Raw genomic sequence first — 21,795 nt, forward strand, 5'->3', positions numbered from 1 at the left:
GATGCTAACATTCTTCAAATACCTGAAAGGGTATCAAACTGGAACAAGACCTGCAATGTCTGTTTCTTCATTTGGCCTACCTCAAAGGCTTGATATCAATCTTGGAAACCTTTTATTTTATTGCTCTTCAGTGTATCACATTGTTTTTTAATGCTGTCGTAATGTTTGAGATGTTTTTACGCTGCCTCTCTTCTATTTCGACGTTTTCTGAATTGAGCATTATCGGTTTCAGGTTGTGTTAGTGTTAGCCTACAGCATCTTCGAGTGATACATGCCTTCATTTAAGCTAAGCCATTCTATTGTAGAAAGGGTTCCTGCTATTTTTTCCCCCAAGTTTATTATAGTAACAATTGTGTTCTGATAAATTTGGAAAGTGAAATAATTTTCTCTTTTTAGTGCTGGAAACTCAGGTCTAGCTTCTGTGCGGAACTGATTCCAGCTATGATTTAGGATTGCCGCAAGATAATTCCATTGATTCCATGTCACATAGAAAGCTCCTTTTCACAATCCTGCATCCAGAGATAATTGTCACACAATTTGCCTTGCTATCTAGGTGGAAATACATTTACACTCCTGATATTTAGCAGTGGCTTCAAGTATTGAGCTTGGAAATGTCCTCTTATTATAAAAATGAGATGAGCAATATGTGTCTATATTATCTAGATTTAATATCAAAAGATAAGATGGAGTGGCTGTGGATTGGGGGCTCCTCTGTATCCAGGAGCTTACCACCTTTGGTTCTGGAGGGGATGGCATTGTCCCTGACAGACCTGGTGCTCAGTTTGGGGGTCCTCCTGGACTCACGACTCCTACTTGAGGAGCAGGTGGCAGTCATGGTCAGGAGGGCCTTTGCTCAACTACATGTTGTGAGCCAGTTACACCCTTTCCTGGATCAGAAGGCCCTCCAGTCAGTCACTCACGCCCTAGTCATCTCCCGTATAGACTACTGCAATGCGCTTTACATGGGGCTACCCTTGAAGAGTATCCAGAAACTACAGCTGGTGCAAAATGCAGTCATGCAGGCAATTCTGGGTGCCCCAAGGATGGCACATGCAACACCTTTGCTGCGGGAGCTGCACTGGGCACCAGTTTGCTTCCGGGTCCAATTCAAGGTGTTGGTTATCACCTTTAAAGCCCTACATGGCATGGGGCCAGGCTACCTGAGGGACCGTCTCATCCCCATTACATCGACCCAGCCCACCCGGTCAGGCAGAGAAGGCATGTTGCAGACCCTGTCCACGAAAGAATGTTGACTGGCGGTGCCCAGGAGGAGAGTCTTCTCTGCCATTGCCCCTGCCCTATGGAACACTCTCCCCCCAGAGGTGAGGCGGGCCCCCACTCTCCCGGCCTTCTGGAAAGAGATGAAGACCTGGCTCTGCCAAGTCACGTGGGGTGAGAAGGGTATAACCAACCCTGGGGCTGACTGGTGCTTTGAAGACGCTCCCTGAGTCTAATAGCTTCTAGTTAACCTCAGTTCCTTGGAAGCTATTTATTTTTATATAGGAATCTTCTTGTATTTTAATGTACTGTATTTTAATGAATATTTATTCTATTTTAATGAATATTTATTCTTTTTACTGCAAACCGCCCAAAGTCGCTCTGCAGTGAGATGGGCAGTGACAAATTTGAAAAATAAAGAGACAGACAGACAGACTTTTTCCTCTTCTTCTCCAGCCACAGTCTCCAGGCAAGGTCTGATGCTTTTAGGGATAACTAGAGCTTTTTGGCTGAAAGGTGAGATTCAAAACAATACTGATTTAGATGGAACAATAGTATTCAATGGTAAACAGTATTGGAAGGAAGGAAGGAAGGAAGGAAGGAAGGAAGGAAGGAAGGAAGGAAGGAAGGAAGGAAGGAAGGGAGGGAGGGAGGGAGGGAGGGGGAGGGGAGGGGAGGGGAGGGGAGGGGGCAGACTGTGTTACCACCCAAGGCCTGTTCCCTATATTCTTTCATTGGAGATAACAAAACTTTATAATACCAACCCACTTTCTCTTCTCCAGGTTGCAATCACTCTAGAACGTAATGCCTGGTCAAGTGGATTGAGACAATATCTATCTTGCAGTTCCTTTGCGATCGACAGTATTATGGTTGATGGATTATCAGCCTCCCCATTTACACTGGACCCCTATCTGACCACCCTAGGAACTAGATTAAAAAATGCAGCTCTCTTTGAATACGTGAATTTCACAAATGGTTTGAATGTTCAGGATTGCTAGGCAGCCCAACAACTCATTTATTTTCCATTCCCTAAAAGTCCTTTGTCAGGGAAGCACTTGTTTAGTACCAAGCATACAGTTCACAGGCATTCCAAGAAGAACAAGGTCATTTGGAAACATCACAAAGGAACAGACTCGTGACCTTGCAGAAATATTCTTTGATATGCTAGACCAGTATTTCTCAACCTTGGCATCTTTAAGACGTGTGGACTTCAACTCCCAGAATTCTGGGAGCTGAAGTCCACACGTCTTAAAGTTGCTGAGGTTGAGAAACACTGTGCTAGACCAACCATCAGAAAGTTGCTGCATCTCAAGTATGATAAGACTACAACTCCCAGCCAACACAAAGCCCCTGCAAATTACAATTTCAACATATCTGAAAAGCACCAGGTTGGGGTAGCTGTCCTAAAGGAAAGTTAAAACAAAACCATTTTTTTTTTTTTTGGCAATATAGCACCGTATTCTCCCTTTGTATGTTCTTTTGCCCCCCCCCTTGTGCAATGCTGTATTTCTACTGCTTTCAGAAAGATATGCTATTATTTTTTTAAAAATCAAATTAAGTCCCTAGTTTGTTGTGGTCGATCAAGGTTGCGCAGCAAGGGTTTAAACCTGCTTAATAAAATGGACCATACGATGCTCAATTTCAAATACACACACACCCATACACACAGAAATCAAAGCTACACAGACAGATATGTTTTGTGAACATTTGTATTTACACATCCACGCTTCCTTGTAACAGGTTAAAAAAACTGTTTTGAACACAGACCAGAGTTGCCATCAGTTTAAAACTTTCACAATTATTTGGAAGTGCAAAATTACATGCGCATGTGTCACACGGGTTTTGTTTCTTTTTATTATTGCTGTTCTGCTGCGTGGCTCTCTCGAAATAGAACCAGCACAACAAGTTTGCACTGTGCTGCCAAGATGCTTTTAACACTTGAATAAAAGGGAGGGGGGGAGGAGGAGGAAAAAAAATATTGGAAGTCACATCTTTTCTACAACGCCAGCTTTTTATGGACAGTAGTTGCTTCGTTGGTCCCAAAATGATAAAGATAAAACAAAGAAGCAAAAAAAAAACAAAAAAAACAAAAAAAACCCAGTAACTTTTCTTTTTAGAACAATCATTAGTAAGAGCAAAAGATGTCATCCATTTTTCAACAGACAGGAAAAACAGCTCGTTCGGTGCCATATAAAGATTTAGATCTGGACATCAGAAAGGCCTTTGCACCCAGTTTGGCTGTTTTGACAAGAGCGCAGAGTAACTCAAGAAGTTTGCATCCGCCGAATGAAAACAAAGTCCCTATGCTTCTACTTAACCTGTCCAGTGAATTTTGCCATGTCCTTTTATCAGGGATGGGGGGACTTATCCCTTTCCAGACGCTGCTGGCTTCCAGCTCTCATAATCCCCACCCAGCACAGCCAATGGTGTTGAGATGATGCAAGCTGGAATCCAGCAATACCTAGAAGGTAGAGATGCACCATCTCTGCTGTAGACATCCAGGATCCAAAGACAAATGTCCTCTTAGACAACCGGAACCCCTTCAATCCTACAGGCCAGGCTAATTCTGAAGCCAAGTCATTGCAATGCCAGCTTCCGGTGTGGCATCAGGGCCGGCTGTCCAAACCCCTGGACTCCAATCTTCTGTTGGGCCCTATTTTAACATTACTTCTTCTTGCCTTTTGAAGCCTCATCCATCCTCTCCCTTTTTCTTTGTTCAGCTATAAGCAATACATTGGAACAAGCAGCAGTGCAGGTAAAATTAAAAAAATAATAATAATAATAAAAACCAACAACTGATAAGCTACATTTTTATGCTGCATTTCATGCCCCCCTCCCCGCAACCCCACCCACACGGCCTGTGGGACGTCGGCAACGTTTGCAGCCCCAGAAGGAAGAGAGACATGGCACGAGGAACACAGGCTAAGGTGCAAGGCGAAACGTTCCAAAACAGGATTTTCTGCAGGTCTCATGAAACACCCGTGCAGCGCACAGCAGCAGCCACAACTCAGTGACGGAAGAGGAAGCAGAGAACGCTTCCTCTTGGGTGTGCACTCTCTGACCATCAAAAAGACAGAACACACAGTTTTGCCCAAGCAAAGCAGGGATGCCACAGGTAGCCTCTGTTATGTAGCACATGCAGGGGGGGTCTAGCCCAGTTCTTAGAACATCAAAACAAAACGGGATCACCCCAAACCCAGAAAACATTGTTTCAAAGAGGTCGCAGCAATTACATTATTTACGGCACTTAGTGAAAACTCTGCATGCACCAGGTGGGGAGAGGTGAGTCGGGGGGGGGTGAGGGAAGCGCTTGCCACGTCCATCTCCTTAATCATGCCACGTGCCCCTCCATCAAAAGCAGCAACCTAACTGTGGAGTGCAAAAAATCTGAAAACGGAGTCCACTGGTAACAATTCAAGTCCTGGAGGTTTGGTGTCGGTTTTAAAGCATTCGTGGTCGCTGTTTTGACAAAGCTCCAAGTTTCTTTTGGATCCCCTTGTCCCGCATTCCCCCAATTCTGCCAGTGCCCAAGTCATTCATTCTTGCTCCAAAACGCTCGAGAATCGCAGTCACGGTGCTGGTGTCGGAAGTGAGAACCTACTCCGAGCAGAAAGAGGCAGACGGGGTGAAGAGACGCCAAGAAAAACTCAAAACGTTATTCCTGTTTTGTTTTTCGAAAAATGCCTTCTCGCGCCACAAGCTCCGAAGGGGGCAAGGCAAGGAATAATCGCGTACAAGGGGCTTGATGAAGGCTGGTAGGTGAGTTAGCCGTGCAGGCACTTGGTTAAGCCGTGCTGACGTTCGGTCTTGATGCTTTTCTTTGAGAGCAGGTGCCCAGGGCAGAACCATTCCACCTCGGAAGGACTCAAAGCAGCTAATGAAAGCAAAGGAGGGAAGGAACGGCGGATCACTGAACCCACGATCGGCATTAGTCATCGTGTTCCAAAGACCAACCAGCTACCCCCACATGAAGCACAGCAACCAGACAAGTTGCTGATAAGCCATCTGGGATAGGGCGCCATGTCAGAAAATCCCACCTCCTCCTTGTGCACACGGCGGTGCTGGTGCGTTCCCATAGCGATTGTTGGAATTGTGGCTAAAGCATGCAGAGCCACAATCCAACCGTGAAGCGCCCAACTGGGTTCCATTCTGAGTGGCCTGTTTGTTTGCATAGCATTCTGATGGGTTAACATTCTGCCCTGTGGGACGTGGCGAAGCAGGGGCAGGATGGGGAAGAGATAAGGCCTAAAAAAAGAGAAGAACATTGACGCTGATGTTGGAAGCACAAGCAGTCCACGGGTCTCACCTCACAAGCGTTTCCTTTCCTGGGGATAACATTACAAGAGGGCTATACAGCTCTATAGGAGATGGGTTCTTTTGCTGCTGCGGCTGTTGAAAGCTCACTTTGGCACTCGAAGATAAAACTCTGAAGCGACCATAGGATCTGGAGGCAACATGGCCCATGCTTCCTTCAGAACTAAGACAGCCAGAATCGGTCTGCAAGAGGTCAACACAGGCCAGTATATTTCTTATCTTTCCTCTTCAAGCGGTTTGTTGCAGGAAGGAAAACAGGAATTCACAGCCATGGGTAAAAGGACTGGTTGGTTTTATCCCTAGAAAACCAGGATCCATTTCTAAAGACGACAGCAAAGGGCGCTCGAATGTTCTGATCTCAGAGCAAGCTGGAGAAGCAGAGTTGACTGGGAGAATTTCAGGTCTATCTTTCCTGCCATGCTATATATAAAAACAGCGGAATTCCAGGATAGCTTGAGAACACGTTGGAGTTACAAAATGGTGGTTAGATGAAATTATAATTCCTCCACTCTACAGCACAAAGATTCTGGAGTGACTGTGCCGTTCGTGGGAAACTCAGCCACCTGTAAATCTTCTTGGTGTCATCCCAATTTGAGTTGATGTGGTGATAAAGCAATCTACCTTGTGCGCTGTAAGAATATTCCCAAATGTTGGGGGGGAGGAAAGGGAGCAAGATGATGTAAACACTTAAACACTAAGAATTTGAGTGTAAGTTTTGGCAATAGACTCGGCATTGTATAAAAATACTTGGTAATAAAAAATCTCATCAATATATTAAAAAATCAGGACATGAATTGATAGCAGAGTTCTTCTTTGTGCTTGCAGGGCAGACAAAAACATTCTTCCTTTTACACACACCCTGTTCGTCAGAAATGAAGCTCTCTTTAAATTAAAAAGGAGGGGGAGAAAAAAAATCACCACACAAGAAATACATCAGAAGCAATTCAATCCATACCAGTTTTTGTTTTTTTAAAAAAGCAGGTTTTATCATCAGCAGCTCTCCAAATGTATATGCCATGTTCAAAGTGCACAGAATTTTAACCCATCATGAGGCTGTGAGCTAACATGGAACGGTATGCTTGGTGAACAGAAACAGAACAAAACGAAACCAAAAGGGAAAAAAAAAAAAAAATTCCAAACACTTTCAAGCTAGAGATCTGGACCACCACCAAGACAAGACCATTGTTGGTTTTCTTTCCTTTTTTTTTTTCAGTTTGAAAGGTGAAGAAATGTCAACGTTTTGCAGCGTCGCAGTAAGGCACTCGCCCACAGTGTGTTTCTGCTGCATTAAAAGGGCAGCAGCCAACCCACTTTTAAACAGACGGAAGACAAGTTTCCTTTTCGGCTTCGTGGTAAGTGCTGCGGGTACCTTACATCATTACTATATAGAAAGGGGAGAAAATTCATTCTTCTTCATGGGGAGGGGGTAACAGTGTTAAAATTCATCTATAAACTACTGGCTTCTTTTCTTCTGTGCCAATTAAAGCATTTTGTATCCTAAAATATTAGTTTTTATAAATCTAGTCATCTGTTTTAAGGCTCTACAAGTCCCTCCCCCCCACCCCCACCCCCCCGAAACAATAAGAAACAGCATTTTGATTGGGGCGTTAGAGGACGGGAACCCTTCCTATTTCACAGTCACAAGTTTCATATTGCGTCTCCTGTCCCTCCTGCCCACCCTCAAAGTGATGAAAACCTGTTTTTTGTTTTGATCGAAAGACAGATTCCCTCCCTTGGTTTCAATATTTTGCATTTGTTTGGTCAGTTAACTGGAAAGCCTGGAAAACAGAAAGAGTCTCTCTTGCTTTAATACTACGAAGATGTGTCCATCCAGTTAAGCAGTTCTCCTGCGTCGACCCTGGAAAACGCGGGTTGTCTCCTTCCAATGTTTTGTCCGCGGCCTGCAGTGATCTCCCCATTGGATACCCACAAGGTGCTCCAATGCTTCCTTTTTTTCCCCTTTTCTTTCTTTCTTTCTTTCTTTCTTTCTTTCTTTCTTTCTTTCTTTCTTTCTTTCTTTCTTTCTTTCTTTCTTTTTCTTTCTTTTTTTGTATGGCTCCTACAAATCGGAAAGCTTTCTGGAGTGAGGTAAAAATGTTGGGCTTTCAAGCAAAGTACATGGTGCGTAAAGTGTCCTGATGAACTTGCACAGCCTTGGCGAGAGCCTGAGGATCTCGGCCGTTGCTCTGGCCAGAGATGTGGCTGCCTTCTCCGCTGAAAGAGCAGAGGGAAAGGAGTGGGGATAAAACAGAGCATTAATTAGCACATGAAACTGCTGCGGACGAGGACGACAGACTTTGCAGGGGAATCGCCGTCTGCAAAAACGGCACAGCTTTATTCCAGGGGTTGGATGTTTGGGAACTTCAGCTCCCGGCCACACTCCCAGCATTTCTATAAGGCTGGATTTCAGACTTGCAAGATTCTGTTAATGTAATCTGACAATAAAGTAGAGCTGATACATCATGGTGTGCTTCTTGTCTGGACCACCTCACAAGGTTAACATCAATCTTGCAAGTCTGAAAGTACATTTCTCCCCCGTCGCCTTTACAGCCCAAGAAACTAGGGAGGGCCCCTTCTGAGACATTTCCCACACCCCATTCCTTCTGTGGGCTAAGCTGCCTCTTATCTGACTGTTGCCCTGGCTGTGGCTCTTTCCCGTCTCCCAAGGTAGTTCCCACATACCATTATAGTACTGGACTTATATCAGTTTTTTCTGACTGGCAGCCTCCAAATATGTCTGGATAACAATTTTCAGAATTCCTAGCCAATGGGAGAATTCCAGGGACAGCAGACCCAATGGGTCTAGAGCATGGTCTCCAAACTTTTTTCATCATCCACCTTTACCAGTAATAAAATGTTGAGCATGCAGCCCCTATAGATGTATTTATTTATAAATTATATACCTGTACTACTGTACTAATACATGACATACATTATAAAACCTACCCCACCAAAATAAGCATTAAAAAAAGGATAACGGTGAAATAAGGGAGATTTTACTATTTTCTTCTCACTCCTCCTTAGGGAGACCATTTATTCAGAGGACTGGTTGGAGAAAATGGCAAAAGAAGAGTTCTCCACCGGAATAATACATGGCTGTATGTATGTACGTATGTATGTACAGGTAGTCCTCAGTTTAAGAACGAGTTCTGTTCCCAAGGTCTGTCCTTAAGTCGAATTTATATGTAAGCCAGAACAGTATTATTGTATAATGAACACAACCCATTGTGTATTTAACCTGAATTATCGTGTATTTAACTCGAATTTTGCTATAATAGGCTCCATTCTTAACTATGGGTCATCCATCAGCCGAGCGTTCTTATCTCGGGAACTACCTGTATGTACATATCCAAACATGGAGAAAACAGGAAACTATTCCTCAGGTCATGTTTTTCTTCTTTATTCCTAAATAGAATTGAGTTCAGCCCTCTTGTTCCCACAGCCCAATCACTCCCGATAGAAAAGCAACATTTGAGCTGCAGCATTGCTCATGATCCTTGAAAGTTTTGGGCTCCCAGGGACTTCTGGACGTTTCCCAGCTGGATTAGCTAAGGTCAGGTGAAAGGAAAATAATCCATTATATTTCATTTTAATGAAATGGAAATACATCCACAATCAGTTCTGGTCCTGGAGCTACTCAGTATTTCTAGGAGCACAACCCTCACTCCAAACTGCATACCTCTGTTAGATAAAAAGCTCCTTCCTTTCCTCCTCCATGAACCTGGTGATGTTAAAGACAATCTAGGGGGGACAAAAACTTTTCCAGGCTGGGGGCTGCTTTTTGCCTTCAGACGGCATGCTGGGGAAATGGTGGGGAGGGGAATATGCAGCTGAAAAAGTATGTGAACAAAGATGAAGCTTAAATTTGATTTAGATGATATACAGTTAAGATGGTTTCTCTCCAGAGATGCCTAATAACTCCCCGTTCATGCATTCCCAATGTAAATAATCAACAACTTCCAAAACAAGATTTATCTGTAATACATATTTATCCTTTTTCTAAACAAAAGGTGGCATTGTTGGACAACCTTTTACTCCAAGAGTGGAGAATATATGTCCTTCAGGGTTGAACTGTCGGGTTCTTGGTGTTCTCTGAGCTTAGCTGTTTTTCTACAGACGTTCGGTTACCAGGCTGGGTAACATTATCATTGTACTGGTAACGAAATGTCTTCAGGAAAATAACCAAGCTCAGATAACACCAAGAACCCAACCTCCTACTCACCAACTCCATCCAGTGGTGGACATGGAACTATGCCAGAAGCATCTCCATTGGTGGAAGTCCAGCTACTCACCTGTCATGCTCTTTGTCTACAAGGTGATATCGTGCCCGGAAGGCCACCAAACGGGCATAGTATGCTGGTGCTGGGATAGAAACAGAGCGGGTACAACGGACGTATGTGTGACAAAGCTGGTAGGTGAGGATTTGGAGCTCATCTGCTGTAAACCGGTTATCGTCCCAAAGCACGTAGTAATGGGAAGGCCTGCTCGTACCCTACAGGAGAAGGTAGGAATAGAATGAAAGGGGAATGAGTGGGAGTCGAGAAACATTACTTTACCAGCGCAACAATGAAAGCATGCTTGGATGGTGGCACAGGAAAGAAATGTGTATCTATTATAGAAAAGTCACCATCACCAACAGGGAAGTTTTCCAGTTAGGCAGCCCACATCCCCCCAAACTCTCCTAAAAGTATCATTTCTGCAGCACAGGCCATTACACTATCCTGCTAGGCACAGTTGCAAACATTTCCAGGATCACATGAAGCCCCTTGAGCATCTAGCAAGCTCTGGTTCATGCTGGGAGACATAATCCCCACACATCTGGAGGAGACCAGATCAAGACAAGCAGCTCCACTTGAACCCCAACCACCTCTGCAATGTCAAAACACCACAGATCCCATCAGCTCACAGCACCTCCTTGCCTTCCTTCCTCCCTCAGATAACGGCATGAAACAATACAGGCTGCTGCTATTCTAGGGACCTACATACATATTAAGCTGATGCCCAAACAGCTGTTTCCTTGCTTTATTGCTTCCCTATAGAGGTGAGGACAGAGATTAGAGGATTGGTACTGCAGCCCCCTTCCCCTGTCAGGAAGGAGAAGAGGGAATGGACAAAAACCGCTTGATAACCGATCTCAGGCTTGACCAGGACTTCTGCGTCAACACTGAAGCCTTCAACTTCTTCTGAACCAGAAATTTCTGACCTTGAAGATTCTTCTTGACCCAGTTCAAAAAGAGCAGTAGCAAAGGGTCAGGTATCCTTTTTGGGGAAAGGGTTACTTAGAACATTGGTCCTAGCGGCATCAGCAGGGGGTGTTGGGGGCAAGAGAGAACAAATGACAAAAGCAACATGGCCTCATGCAACACAAGCTCTGCCCCTTTTGTTCAGGTGTCGTGATGTTGTATGCCCGTACAAAAGGGACCGAGTTGGCATCGCAACAACGTGGTGCTGCTTTCATCATCTGGATGAAGGCACTGAATCTTGGGGATGCCTCTGCTTGATCTGACTTGGAATTGCTCTCCATACTCGCTCTTTTGGATCTCTGGAATGGTCTCTGTCGTTCTGATCCTTGGGAGTGGACTTTGGCTGCTGTTGCTGTTCCTCACCACAGCCAAAATCGTCCGTGTTCCAGATCTTGCCTTACAGATGATACGGATTCTGCTCGTACCCCTCAGACAGACAGGTGGCAAACTGAAACGTCTTCTGAGATTAGGGTTAGTTCTTCTACTCACTAATTTTGTCAGTTTGGCTCTCCCCCCAAACATGGACTTCCATCCCTAGAATCTGCAGCCATGGCAGAGGATGCTGGGAATGGAAGTCCACCCCATCTGGAAGGACGGTGGCCTGGCCCACCCCTGCCAGGAGGCCGTTAAAAAAAAGATACCTGAATGCCAGCATGGCTGCACAGGTAGAAGTCAAACTCAAAAGGGTGAGTAATGTTCGTATCGACTGTAGTTCCTGCTGGGATGTTCCCACTTTTGCCAATCTGCCCAAGAAAAAGAGAAAAAAACAAGGATAAACACAATTGCCAGGACCTTCAATTCTACAATTCTGCAGTGCAGAATCGGTGCACAAAGTCTGAGTTATAGGCATATGGTTTATTTACCACGATGCACAGTTTTTGGTGGGAAGCGTTTTCCCACAGCTTCTGCATCTGCTGTCCTGCAACTCCAACTTTATCAAAATCAGTGTTTCTTAAACTGTTTGACCCAATTTATTTTATTTTATTTATTTATATATCGCATTTATAGACCCACCCATCTCACCCAAAGCGACTCTAGGCAGTGTACAACAATTAAAATAACAAGTGAATGAAAAGAGGCATTATAAAAAGATAAAAAGTTATTTATTCAAATAAAAACATGATTGCAAATTTCAAAAAAAAGTCCTGGCCTCGAATAATGTCATTATCCCTACAAAGAGCCTCTGTTGTTTTACACAAGCATCTCAACAGCGGCAGTCCCAAACTGGACCCTCAACTCACGAACAACAAATTGCTCCATTACCCTCAGGGTATGCCCAAATTACCCCCCCCCCCACACACACACACAGACACTGTTTTGGAACCATTGATCTAGACAGTGATCAAGTCTTGATGCTCAGGGTAAGGTGTCTCAGCAGCCTTCTAGTTGCAGAACGCTCTTTCTGAGGCTCACCCTCTCATTCTTGTCTGCACAGAAGAGGCGAGTGTGGTGTCTTTTCTGGACCACAATGTAGGTGATGCCCGGCTGGTAGTCTTTCTCCAGTTTGATGCAGGCGTCCCGAATGGCCAGAAGTTCATAGTGAAGGATCTAGGGGGGAAGGAAAACAATACTAACACAAGGAAGAGAGAAGACACTTTGAGGAGTCTTTTGTGCCCTCTCCCCAAAAGGGCCTGTAACAGATTGTGTAGAGGACGGAAGGAATGGCCTTGAGGGACGGGAGGAAGAGCCACAACCAAGGCCAGATCTGTAATCTGAGAAAGCATCTCAGACAAGACCCTCTCCAGTTCTCATGAAGATAAAGGGAGGGAGGGGGAGGTGCATTCAGACTTGCAAGACTGTTACTATAACTTTACAATAAAAGTAGTACTGACCTACATGACATCGGGTTCCTAGTCTGATCTACCTTGAAGGGCTGTGAAGATTGTCACAGTTGCACTGAGTCCCTTTCCCTGGACATTACAGCCAAGGAAAATGTGGACATCCTCAATTTGGCCTGAGCAGCAAGTGTTAGACCAGGGATGAGCAACCTGCTGCCCACCTGCCATGGAGTCCTCCAAAGATCACGGGGGGGGGGGATGTGCACGCGTCCTTGTCTTTGGCTTTTCTCAAAAAGTTTAGCAAAGACACAGACGGATGATGCAAACAGAGGAGACCGCCAGAAAATCCCAGGGCTGTGAGCTAGACTGAGAAGTTGAAAAAACATCCCAAAAGCCACTTCTGCACAGCTGCGAAGAAAACTACCCAGACATGCCCATATAATCACCAGGAGTTGAGCTTGCCTGAAAAGAGACTTTACCTTGAGACATACTACAGGCAGTCCTCACTTACCAAATGCCTCATTTAGTGACCATTCAAAGATACAATGATGTAAAAAAAAAAAAGCTTTGTGGCCAGTCCTCGCATTTACAACCATCGCAGTGTCCCATGGTCATGTGATCACCATTCGTGTGCTTCCCAACCAGCTTGCACAAGCAAAGTTAATGGAGAACACAGAAGTAAAATCACAAGTCACAGTCGCATGATGTCTCGCTTAGCAACCACGGCAGTTACTGACAGAGTTGCTGGTCCCAAGTGTGGTCGTTAAGTGAGGACTAGCTGTATATCTGTCCAATAGGCTTTAAGTATCCATTTTATTCTTTTAAAAAAACCCAACTCAAAGGGCTGAAAATTCCAGCCCTACTTTCTTTGTGCAGCTCCTGGTAACCAAGAAGTTGTTCACTGAAGGTTAAAAGTTAGGAAGATCCAGGAAAATCTTAGCTATAACACAACTATGTGGATTAGCAACAGTAGCTTCATACTATACATTTGGAAGTTGTAGTCCCACAGTATCTAAAGGGAGGGTTGCTCTACCAGCCCAAGGTGGACCAGAGAGGAGGCTCCTCCTCCTGTGCAGCACCTGATCTTCCAGGGGTGGTAGGAAGGAGAAGTCTTCCTCACCTGTGGCAGTTGTCCCTCAGGCACACCATCCCGGTAGAAGATAATCCGTGTTGGCTTGAAGCGCGTGGACTTGTAGAACTGGATGAGCAGCTCTCGAACCATATAGGAAAGGTCTTCAATAATTTCCTGGCGTGGCCGCTGTACCCGAACCGTGGCACAGTAGCGGCTTGGGTGGGCATCCATGCTGCCCACCACCTACAGTCAACAAAGGGGCAATGTCTATGACTTGCTCACCAGTGAAACTGAGAGGCAACAGATATTAGATGGATCTCAAATCTTTATATAACATTTTTGGCTGACCTGGGAAGGGGAGTCTAGAAGGAGGGGAAAGCACTGATTGTGATGGAATGGACTTATGAAGGCCAGGCTCAGGGAGATAAGCGTGTTCTTAGCCCCCAGCAGGAGTGTGGGAAGTTCAAGAAGATGAGGCTGGCACCTCCCTAAGGAATTCACGGTGTTGTGGCTGGCTGGCTTGGGAACTTGGGTTCAGTCTGGTGAGATTCTGTCTTGAGGTGGAAGCTAATAAATGCAACAGAATTGTATTTGCATTGTCTCGTGGAGTTCTTTGGGCTGAACCTGACACTGATTGATATAAAGCACTGTACTTAAACCATGCTTAAACATGGATTATATTAAATTGCAATTGGCTAGATTCAAACAATATACTAAGCCATGCACCATGAGAGTCACTACCCTATAGTTCAGCACCCTCCCATGGGGATAAACACGGGGTGGGGAAGGGGATCAGGGCCATACAAGGTCCCACCCCACCTTTGCTTTAACAGCCTCTGGCCTTTAATAATTTTTTTCTGAAGTTTTCCACACTGTGCCCAGTATTCTAACATATGCCAGTTCTGAACTGACATGGAGGGAGGAGAGCCATGTTAGTCTATGGTTGCCAAAAATCAGAAGGGGTTTGGTATTACCTGTTCAGACTAACACATTTTCTAAAAAGGCATAAGCTTTTCACTTCATCCGCTGCATGGAGTGGCTAAACTAGTGTAGGGTTTAAATTGGGATGAGATGAGAGGGAAGGGAGGGAAAGACCGGACAGCTATGCAGATTACATGAGACAGATTACAACTACCTTACCAATTAACAGTTGTAATCTAAATAAAACCCTACATCAGAATTAACATCAGAATTAGGATCTGACATCAGGATTTATATCAGAACCTGTAATGGTATGTGAGAAAGACCCTGAGAGATGGGGTGGAGAGATGCTGCCTAGGGAATGGTTAGATAAGAGAGGGCATAGCCTGCAGCTGCATAATGGGTGGAGCAAGAGGCTCAGAAGGGACCCTCCCTAGTTTCTTGGGCTATAAAGTGGGAGATTTGTACTTTTAGACTTGCAAGCTTCTGTTAATGTAGCCTTACAATAAAGTAGAATTAGCTCCTCTGGTTGTGTTTCCTGTCTGGTCTACCTGGGAGGGCTGACAAAAGCCTACTCTGAAAAGGTAATATCAGAGTCCTAATTTTTCAGTGATAAATTGGAAGTTCCCAGCTCCTCCCACTGATTTTAAGGGCACAAAATAATAGTTTATGACCTGAAGCTGTGCTGGACCTTTCGTATAAATCAAGACTTGACAAGGGGGCCTTTTGCCCAAAGTGACAGTCTGGAAAGTTCAACCAACAATAGTCTGCTTTCTAAAAGGCCATGTGCTTGAAGGAGGAGGAGACGCCTTCCCAATTTAGTCTCCTCCAGATAAGATGGATTACAATCCCCATTATCCTTAGCCATCATGGGAAAGACAGATGTGCTCTCCATTGAAAGATCACCTATTGGATCCCCCTGCTGCTACAACTGAAACTCTTCCATGGGCCAACCGGAGCCTCTGAAGCAAGTCATTTTCGGTCCTAGAAAAAATAAGGACAGATAGCTTCGCACATGCTAACGAAGCACAACTGAACTGTACTGTCAGATTCAGCCGGCATGGCATGGCACGGCGAACACCGCTGCTCAGTTTCACCTAGTCAATTGGCAGCGAAAAAGGGGAAGTGAGCCAAACCGCGAACTGATTGCTGATAGGTGGCGGCGGTTAACTCCAGCCGAGAGCGGATACTTTGTATCATCACCGGCTTCCCTTGAGCGCTGCAGACAAAGGGAAGCGCAGCGGCTCGGAAGCGCAGCCATCAGCGCGCGATTGAGAACTACCGGCTTTACACGCAACAGGAAAACCCAACAAAGGCAACAACCGCACAACCCATAGTCAGCAATCAAGAAGTCAAAAGAACCGGACTGAATCTGCCATTTGGGCGAGGGGGGATTACTGCAGGTAATCGGTGACTAAGCAACGGGGTAAAGCGCGGGAATGGGGAAACTATAAAACACCATGAAAGCTATGCCAAGCCAACCCTGGGTTTGTCTGTACCTACCTATGTTACACTCTAGTAAACTTCTTTGCTGAACTTGCGTGTCACGAGAGTTTCTTTGGAGCTGAACGGGATAAACCTTACACTGTACTTACCTTCCACCTAAGTCCCAATGCCTGGAAGGCTATACCACTTCCTCAGGTGGGGTAAGAGGTTGATTGAAAAAAGGGAGGAAGAGGACTCTTGGCTCCCCAAATGAGGTCTTCTGATGAGGTCTTCTCATTTCCACCAAAATTCCAAAACTGAGCTACCTTTGCTTTTTATAAGACTACCATTTTGGAAAGGTGAACTTACAGCTGTTATGGAAGGCTTCTTTCCATCACCGGCTGGAGGATGAGTCACATCAGCTCCCAGGAATATAACTGGCTGCTGAAAAACGGCAGAACTAGGAGCAAGATGAAGCAGGCGTTTTAATACAAAGGATTGCCAAAGATTGTTCTCAGATGTCTGAGGCCAGAAATGATACTACAATGCTTTATAAAAGCTGACTGTCCAACGGTTTGGTGAACTGGAGTCTTTGATCCCAGCCCACTGGTTGCATCAGCAACAGCCAGGTTGGGTTTGCACAACACCCTTGATTATTGAATTATTGAACTAGCCATTTTCTGGGTGTGCTTTGCATGATAACATGAATGGCAAACGAATGAAGTAGAGTTCAGTTCACCCTTGTTAAGCCACAAAAACCAGCAAGGCTAACACTACATTTAGCATGTTGTGAAAACACAACCTTTACGTCTTTAACTGACCTGATCAGGGTTTATCTTATAACTCCAATCCATCAGCAAGTTATACTGTCATATTATTTAACCTCCCCCTCCCTATCTAATACTGAAAATGTGTGGAAAATCTTTTGGAGGCAGAAAGAAATTAAGAACAACTGTAGTGAGTTTGTGTAGTGTTGTGCCCCTCCCTCGAGTCTCTTACAAGGTAAAACTGAATTTCCTCCATGAAATTTCTCTCCTTGAAAAATACCAAGAGGCTCCTTGACTAGGAAGGAGCCAACAACGGGACACCATGGCTTTGTTGACAATGCTGCTCCTCCAGTGAAAAACACAGAATTTGGGGGTGGATTTTATTACTGTCCAATTGTCGTTTTAACTCTGTACTGCACTCTTTTTTGGGGAAGAGCTGGTTGGAGTTGGAGCAGATGGCGGTCCACAACAATTAATATTTAGAAGGGGAAAAATAAACAGATCTTTTTCTTAATAAACATAATTCACACTGAGATACAGAATCCAATTTTTTGGCATGCTGTTGATAAAGGCCAAGGGCATATGCATCTTTAATAGAATAAACATAATCAGGGCCAGAAAATTCCAGAAGCGAAGGAAGAATTCAGGAGTTCACATTCAGTTTTACAAAGCACTTGGGGTTTTCCACGGGCTCAGAGGGAGAAGGAGAACACAAGAGAAGCACAGGGGAGGAACAAAGAAGGGTGCTTCCCTTCAGCCCCGTGCAATACATACCGCTGATGGGGCACCAAGATATTGTTAATTCCTCCAAGTTTAACGTTGATCTTGAGACAAAGGTTGGAAAGAGTCTGAGGTGAGGTCTTCACCACATTTTTGACCTGCACACACTGAGTGGCCATGCCCAGAAGGGTGTCCCCTACACGCTTCACCTCCGCTGCAGGGAAAGAGCAGAGCATCAGAGATGCAGAGAGCACCCTCCACAAAAGGACTGTTCATGTTTTGCCAGATTGAGGTCTTTAGGAAGACCTCAATCAAGAATAAAATCAAAGTCCCATAAAGAACAGAGGATTCTTGAGCTGTTCCAAAGATGTAAAGACTGCGTGTTGGTTAGATTAGTGTTAAGCAACCTTGACCATTTCCAGAGAATGAGCCAACTCCCAGAATTCTCATCAAGGGCAGTGGTGGCTGGGGAATTCTGGATGTTAAAGTCTACACATCTGGAAGTTCCCAAGGTCCAATCTCCAGATGTTGAGACTACAACTCCCCACCTAGCCCTGTGCCAGAGGACAGGAATGCTGTATCCTCTTGTCCCTCTGATTTTTCCTATCGAGTGTTATTTTGTTACGTTTATTTTAATGCTGTTATCAGTTAGAACAGCCTTCCAAATGCGTTGGGGCCCCCAGAATAATATTAGATGGGAAAATTATGCTATTGCCATTTACACACACATCCTGCACCCATACACTGATTGCTTTCACATCAAACACTGAAGTAAACCGTTTTCTGGGTACTGAACCATAAACCAGCTAAACAAGCTGGCTTTGCATAACATGCGAAACCATAAAAAAGAAAAAGAAAAAATTAAGGTTAACGCTAACCAACCATGCATCGGATAGGTGTTTCTTTAACCTGGTTGCATGAATGGAGCCGGGCTGTTATAATTTCAAAGAGTAAATAGCAATAGAGATCCAGTTTGGGGTAGTGGAGAAGGCACCAGGCAAGGAACCAGGAGATGGTGAGTTCTAGTCCCACCTTAGGCACGAAACCAGCTGGGTGACCTTGGGCCAGTCCTCCTCTCTCAGCCCTAGGAAGGAGGCAATGGCAAACCACCTCTAAAAAAGCTTGCCAAGAAAACTGCAGGGACTTGTTTGGGCAGTTGCCAGGAGTCAAGATTGACTCAAAGGCACCAAAAAAAAAAAAAAAAGCAATAGTGTGGGTATGCTGTGGAAATCATACCATATCCATTTTTAAAAATATGAAAGTATGCCCTGTAAAGATAGGATGCATCACTTTAACAGGCTCCACCTAGAATTGCCTATAAATGCCGAACAGTCATTGGAACCCTAGACAGTGATTACACCAGTGTTTCTCAAGCTTGGCAACCTTAAGACATGTGGATTTCAACTCCCAGAATTCCCCAGCCAGCCATGCTGGCTGGGGAATTCTGGGAGTTAAGTCCACATGCCTTAAACTTGCCAAGGTTGAAAAACACTGGATTATACCATTCTCTGCCTTGTACATGGAGAGATTTCCATTTAAGCCAGGGGTGATATCCCTGGAAAGGATGGGTTTGAGGCTTTCTTAGTGTCTTGTTCTCCTGAATGAGAACAAGAGCAAGAAACTTCCCTGGAAAGGAAACTGCTCCCATTTCTATACTTAAAATCCTCTCTGATAATCCAAGAGCGGGAGTCCCAATTTAGCAGTCAAATGGCTCCAATTCAGTAGTGTGATTGCGGAACAATTTTCATGGCTTGCTGGGAGGGGAGAAGAGTTAAAGACGGAAATGGAAGTCTCTGATCTGCCCAACGAATAGTAAAGGGAAGGTCCTGGAGAGATACTTTGAAAGGAAAAAAAATAGAAAGTCAAGCAAAATGGTTTCAGTCTAGTTATTTTCCTGCTGGAGGGGTAGGTAGGTAGGTGGCAAATAAGGACTATACTTCTCCAGTGTTCTTCCTGGCACCCATTCTGATGACATACCATACACCGGTGTCTTCCCTGGCAGGATGACTATGATGAGTTGGAGTCCCGAATAGGTGTTTTTAAGGTGTCGGAACATGGGCTCCACACTGTCAGCACCTTGTGCGTATTTACAGAAGCAAGGCTGACCCTGGATTGGCATCCCTGCGTCCTTAGAAATCTTGCGCAGCTGGTCTGTGAAGTTCCTATTCCAAGAAAAGCAGAAAGCTAGATCAGAAGAGTGCAGAAGAATAGTTACAACTGATGGGGCGCCACTTAAAAATTAAGCAGCCAACAACATTCTCTCCAGTTCTTCAAAAATATATTTGGATCTGGGCATGTCTGTCTCTGTACGGGTGGTATGCAAAATGGTCAGAATTCAACATTTTTCAGATCTGACGGATCCCATTTTGGGAATAAAAGGGTTAGCCTTGAATGTGAAACAGTCTGTATCGACCATTCTGGAAGTTTTCAGATTCAAATCATCTCTGTTTCCAGTGTGAAACTCCCCATATGAGCTCAAAACCATTCCAGAATGATGTGTTTTGAATTGAGAATGGTTTAAATTTGAAATTTTCTGCACCCCATCTCTATTTTTCTCTCTGCCCATCGTCTAAGGGCAGTGTTTCTCAATCTTGGCGACTTGAAGATGTGTGGACTTCAACTCCCAGAATTCCCCAGCCAGCCAGGCTGGCTGGGGAATTCTGGGAGTTGAAGTCCACACATCTTCAAGTTGCCACAGTTGAGAGACACTGATCTAAGGAATGGAGCAAGAATGGAAGAAAAGCTGGAATGTATTATATCAATATTCCCCTACCTTGTGAACTACCTTCCTTTGGGGAAAACAGAAAATATGTTTGAAGCAAATCATTCTCTATTATGCTCAACATGATTTAATCTGAGTAGAGACAGATCCTTATCTGAAGAACCTACGATTTCAACCTGGGATCTTCTGTGCATAAGCAAAATGGAGAGTAAGACTTTGCACATCATATATATGGAATGTGTTTTAGATGTCAAAAAAATGAAAAATGAAAATGAAAATCAATAAACCTCACCAGCTTTCAAATGTTTTCATCTGGAATCTTGGACATCGCATGTAAGAACCCAGAAATCTTGTCACATTTGACATTCCAGTAAGAATTGGCCCACTGTAATTCTTTTTCCAAAGCTTTTAAAGGAATTATTGTTTGTTTTGTCATTCTGAGGAAGACAATGTGCACCAAGAGGTGGGTGCTAAAGTGCCTGTAGATACTCTGTCATGGCTGACCCATTTGCATTGAATCAAACCACATATTTATGCAGCTCCAGTCTGTCTCTTTTGACCAGCAGTATCTGCCCAGGCCTAGCTTGAGCTGACAAGGCTCAACCCCTTCTGGTCCTTCGAGGGCCTCTTTCGGTTCTTCACCCCTTCCAACATGCTCCATTCACTTACTTCAGCACTTCTTCTCTGCACTGCTTCTGGGGGGCAAAACAGGCGATGGCCCACACCTTGATCTCAATGCCATTGTAGAACTGCTTCCCTCTCATATCCCAGACCCCCTGGTTGGGTGTGGCAATGGCACGATTCTGTGAGAGGAAAATGCTTTTTTAAAAACTATACCCCAAAGACCCAGAGAGGGGTGGGATTGGAGCTTTACTCCCATTGTCCTGTTTTTCCCCTCTGAATTTTCCTGCCATCTTCCCCATCCCACCATGGCCTTCATGTCCTTGGCAGATCCTAAAATCACTAGTCTCTACTTTAGATATGAAGGTAACCATTTTAGAAACCTGTCCAAGTCAATTTTCTGGTGTCAGTTTTCAGGCTTAGTTCCTGGTTAAAACTTGACTGCAAGACCTCATGAACATTTCAGAACTGGGTTGACATACCATGTTAAGCCTTGATTTTTTAAAACAGGGTTTCTTAAGCTGTGCTTTGCTAACCACAGTGGCTGAGTTCACACATCACACATTAAACTAGGCCCCCAAACCAAAGCAGCCACATTATAACCCAACCAAATCAATACCACCACATTATAATTTAATTTGATGGGTCAAACGCAGCCAATAGGACTTGGGCTAGGATTGACTTGGATTCAACATTTCCATGGAAGTCTTCAAGACAGATCTCTTTTTTACTACTGGCCACCTCTATAAAACAAAAACAAAACTAATGATTTGCTGACGATGTGATTGAGGAGATTCTCAAGGATGTTGCCCTTTTAAAAAAGGCGCTTCTAGAGACATACAAACGTCTTTCCCCTCCTTTTCTTTTTTAAGATCACAGCTCAGGTTCTCAGTGTGGGCATGGGATTATATCTGGTGCTACCCCTTTGTCCCTGCCAAAAAATAATGTGAATTTTCCTGTGAAATAAGAAAACATTAACATTTACTCACATGAA

General features: G+C 44.5%; 1 protein-coding gene across 3 annotated transcripts in view; it reads right to left on the reverse strand.

Annotated features, from left to right (window-relative positions):
- Positions 1 to 2,913: 2,913 nt before the first annotated feature.
- LOC103066542 (protein argonaute-1) overlaps positions 2,914 to 21,795 on the reverse strand; it is a 64,390-nt gene continuing 45,508 nt past the window's right edge. For all 3 annotated transcript variants that reach the window (XM_088140262.1, XM_088140261.1, XM_025171171.2), the window contains 9 exons: positions 20,850 to 20,983; positions 19,436 to 19,620; positions 17,513 to 17,672; positions 16,341 to 16,431; positions 13,674 to 13,868; positions 12,189 to 12,323; positions 11,417 to 11,518; positions 9,825 to 10,024; positions 2,914 to 7,746 (listed from right to left, as the gene is read on the reverse strand). In XM_088140262.1, coding sequence (XP_087996388.1) covers positions 7,638 to 7,746; positions 9,825 to 10,024; positions 11,417 to 11,518; positions 12,189 to 12,323; positions 13,674 to 13,868; positions 16,341 to 16,431; positions 17,513 to 17,672; positions 19,436 to 19,620; positions 20,850 to 20,983 — 1,311 coding nt within the window. In that variant the 3' untranslated portion in view covers positions 2,914 to 7,637. The remainder of the gene's footprint in view (positions 7,747 to 9,824; positions 10,025 to 11,416; positions 11,519 to 12,188; positions 12,324 to 13,673; positions 13,869 to 16,340; positions 16,432 to 17,512; positions 17,673 to 19,435; positions 19,621 to 20,849; positions 20,984 to 21,795) is intronic.

Source organism: Python bivittatus, unplaced genomic scaffold (assembly GCF_059951505.1).
Source record: "Python bivittatus isolate LINGU-HERP-01145 unplaced genomic scaffold, Pbiv_v1 ctg000260_np1212, whole genome shotgun sequence".
NCBI lineage: Eukaryota > Metazoa > Chordata > Lepidosauria > Squamata > Pythonidae > Python > Python bivittatus.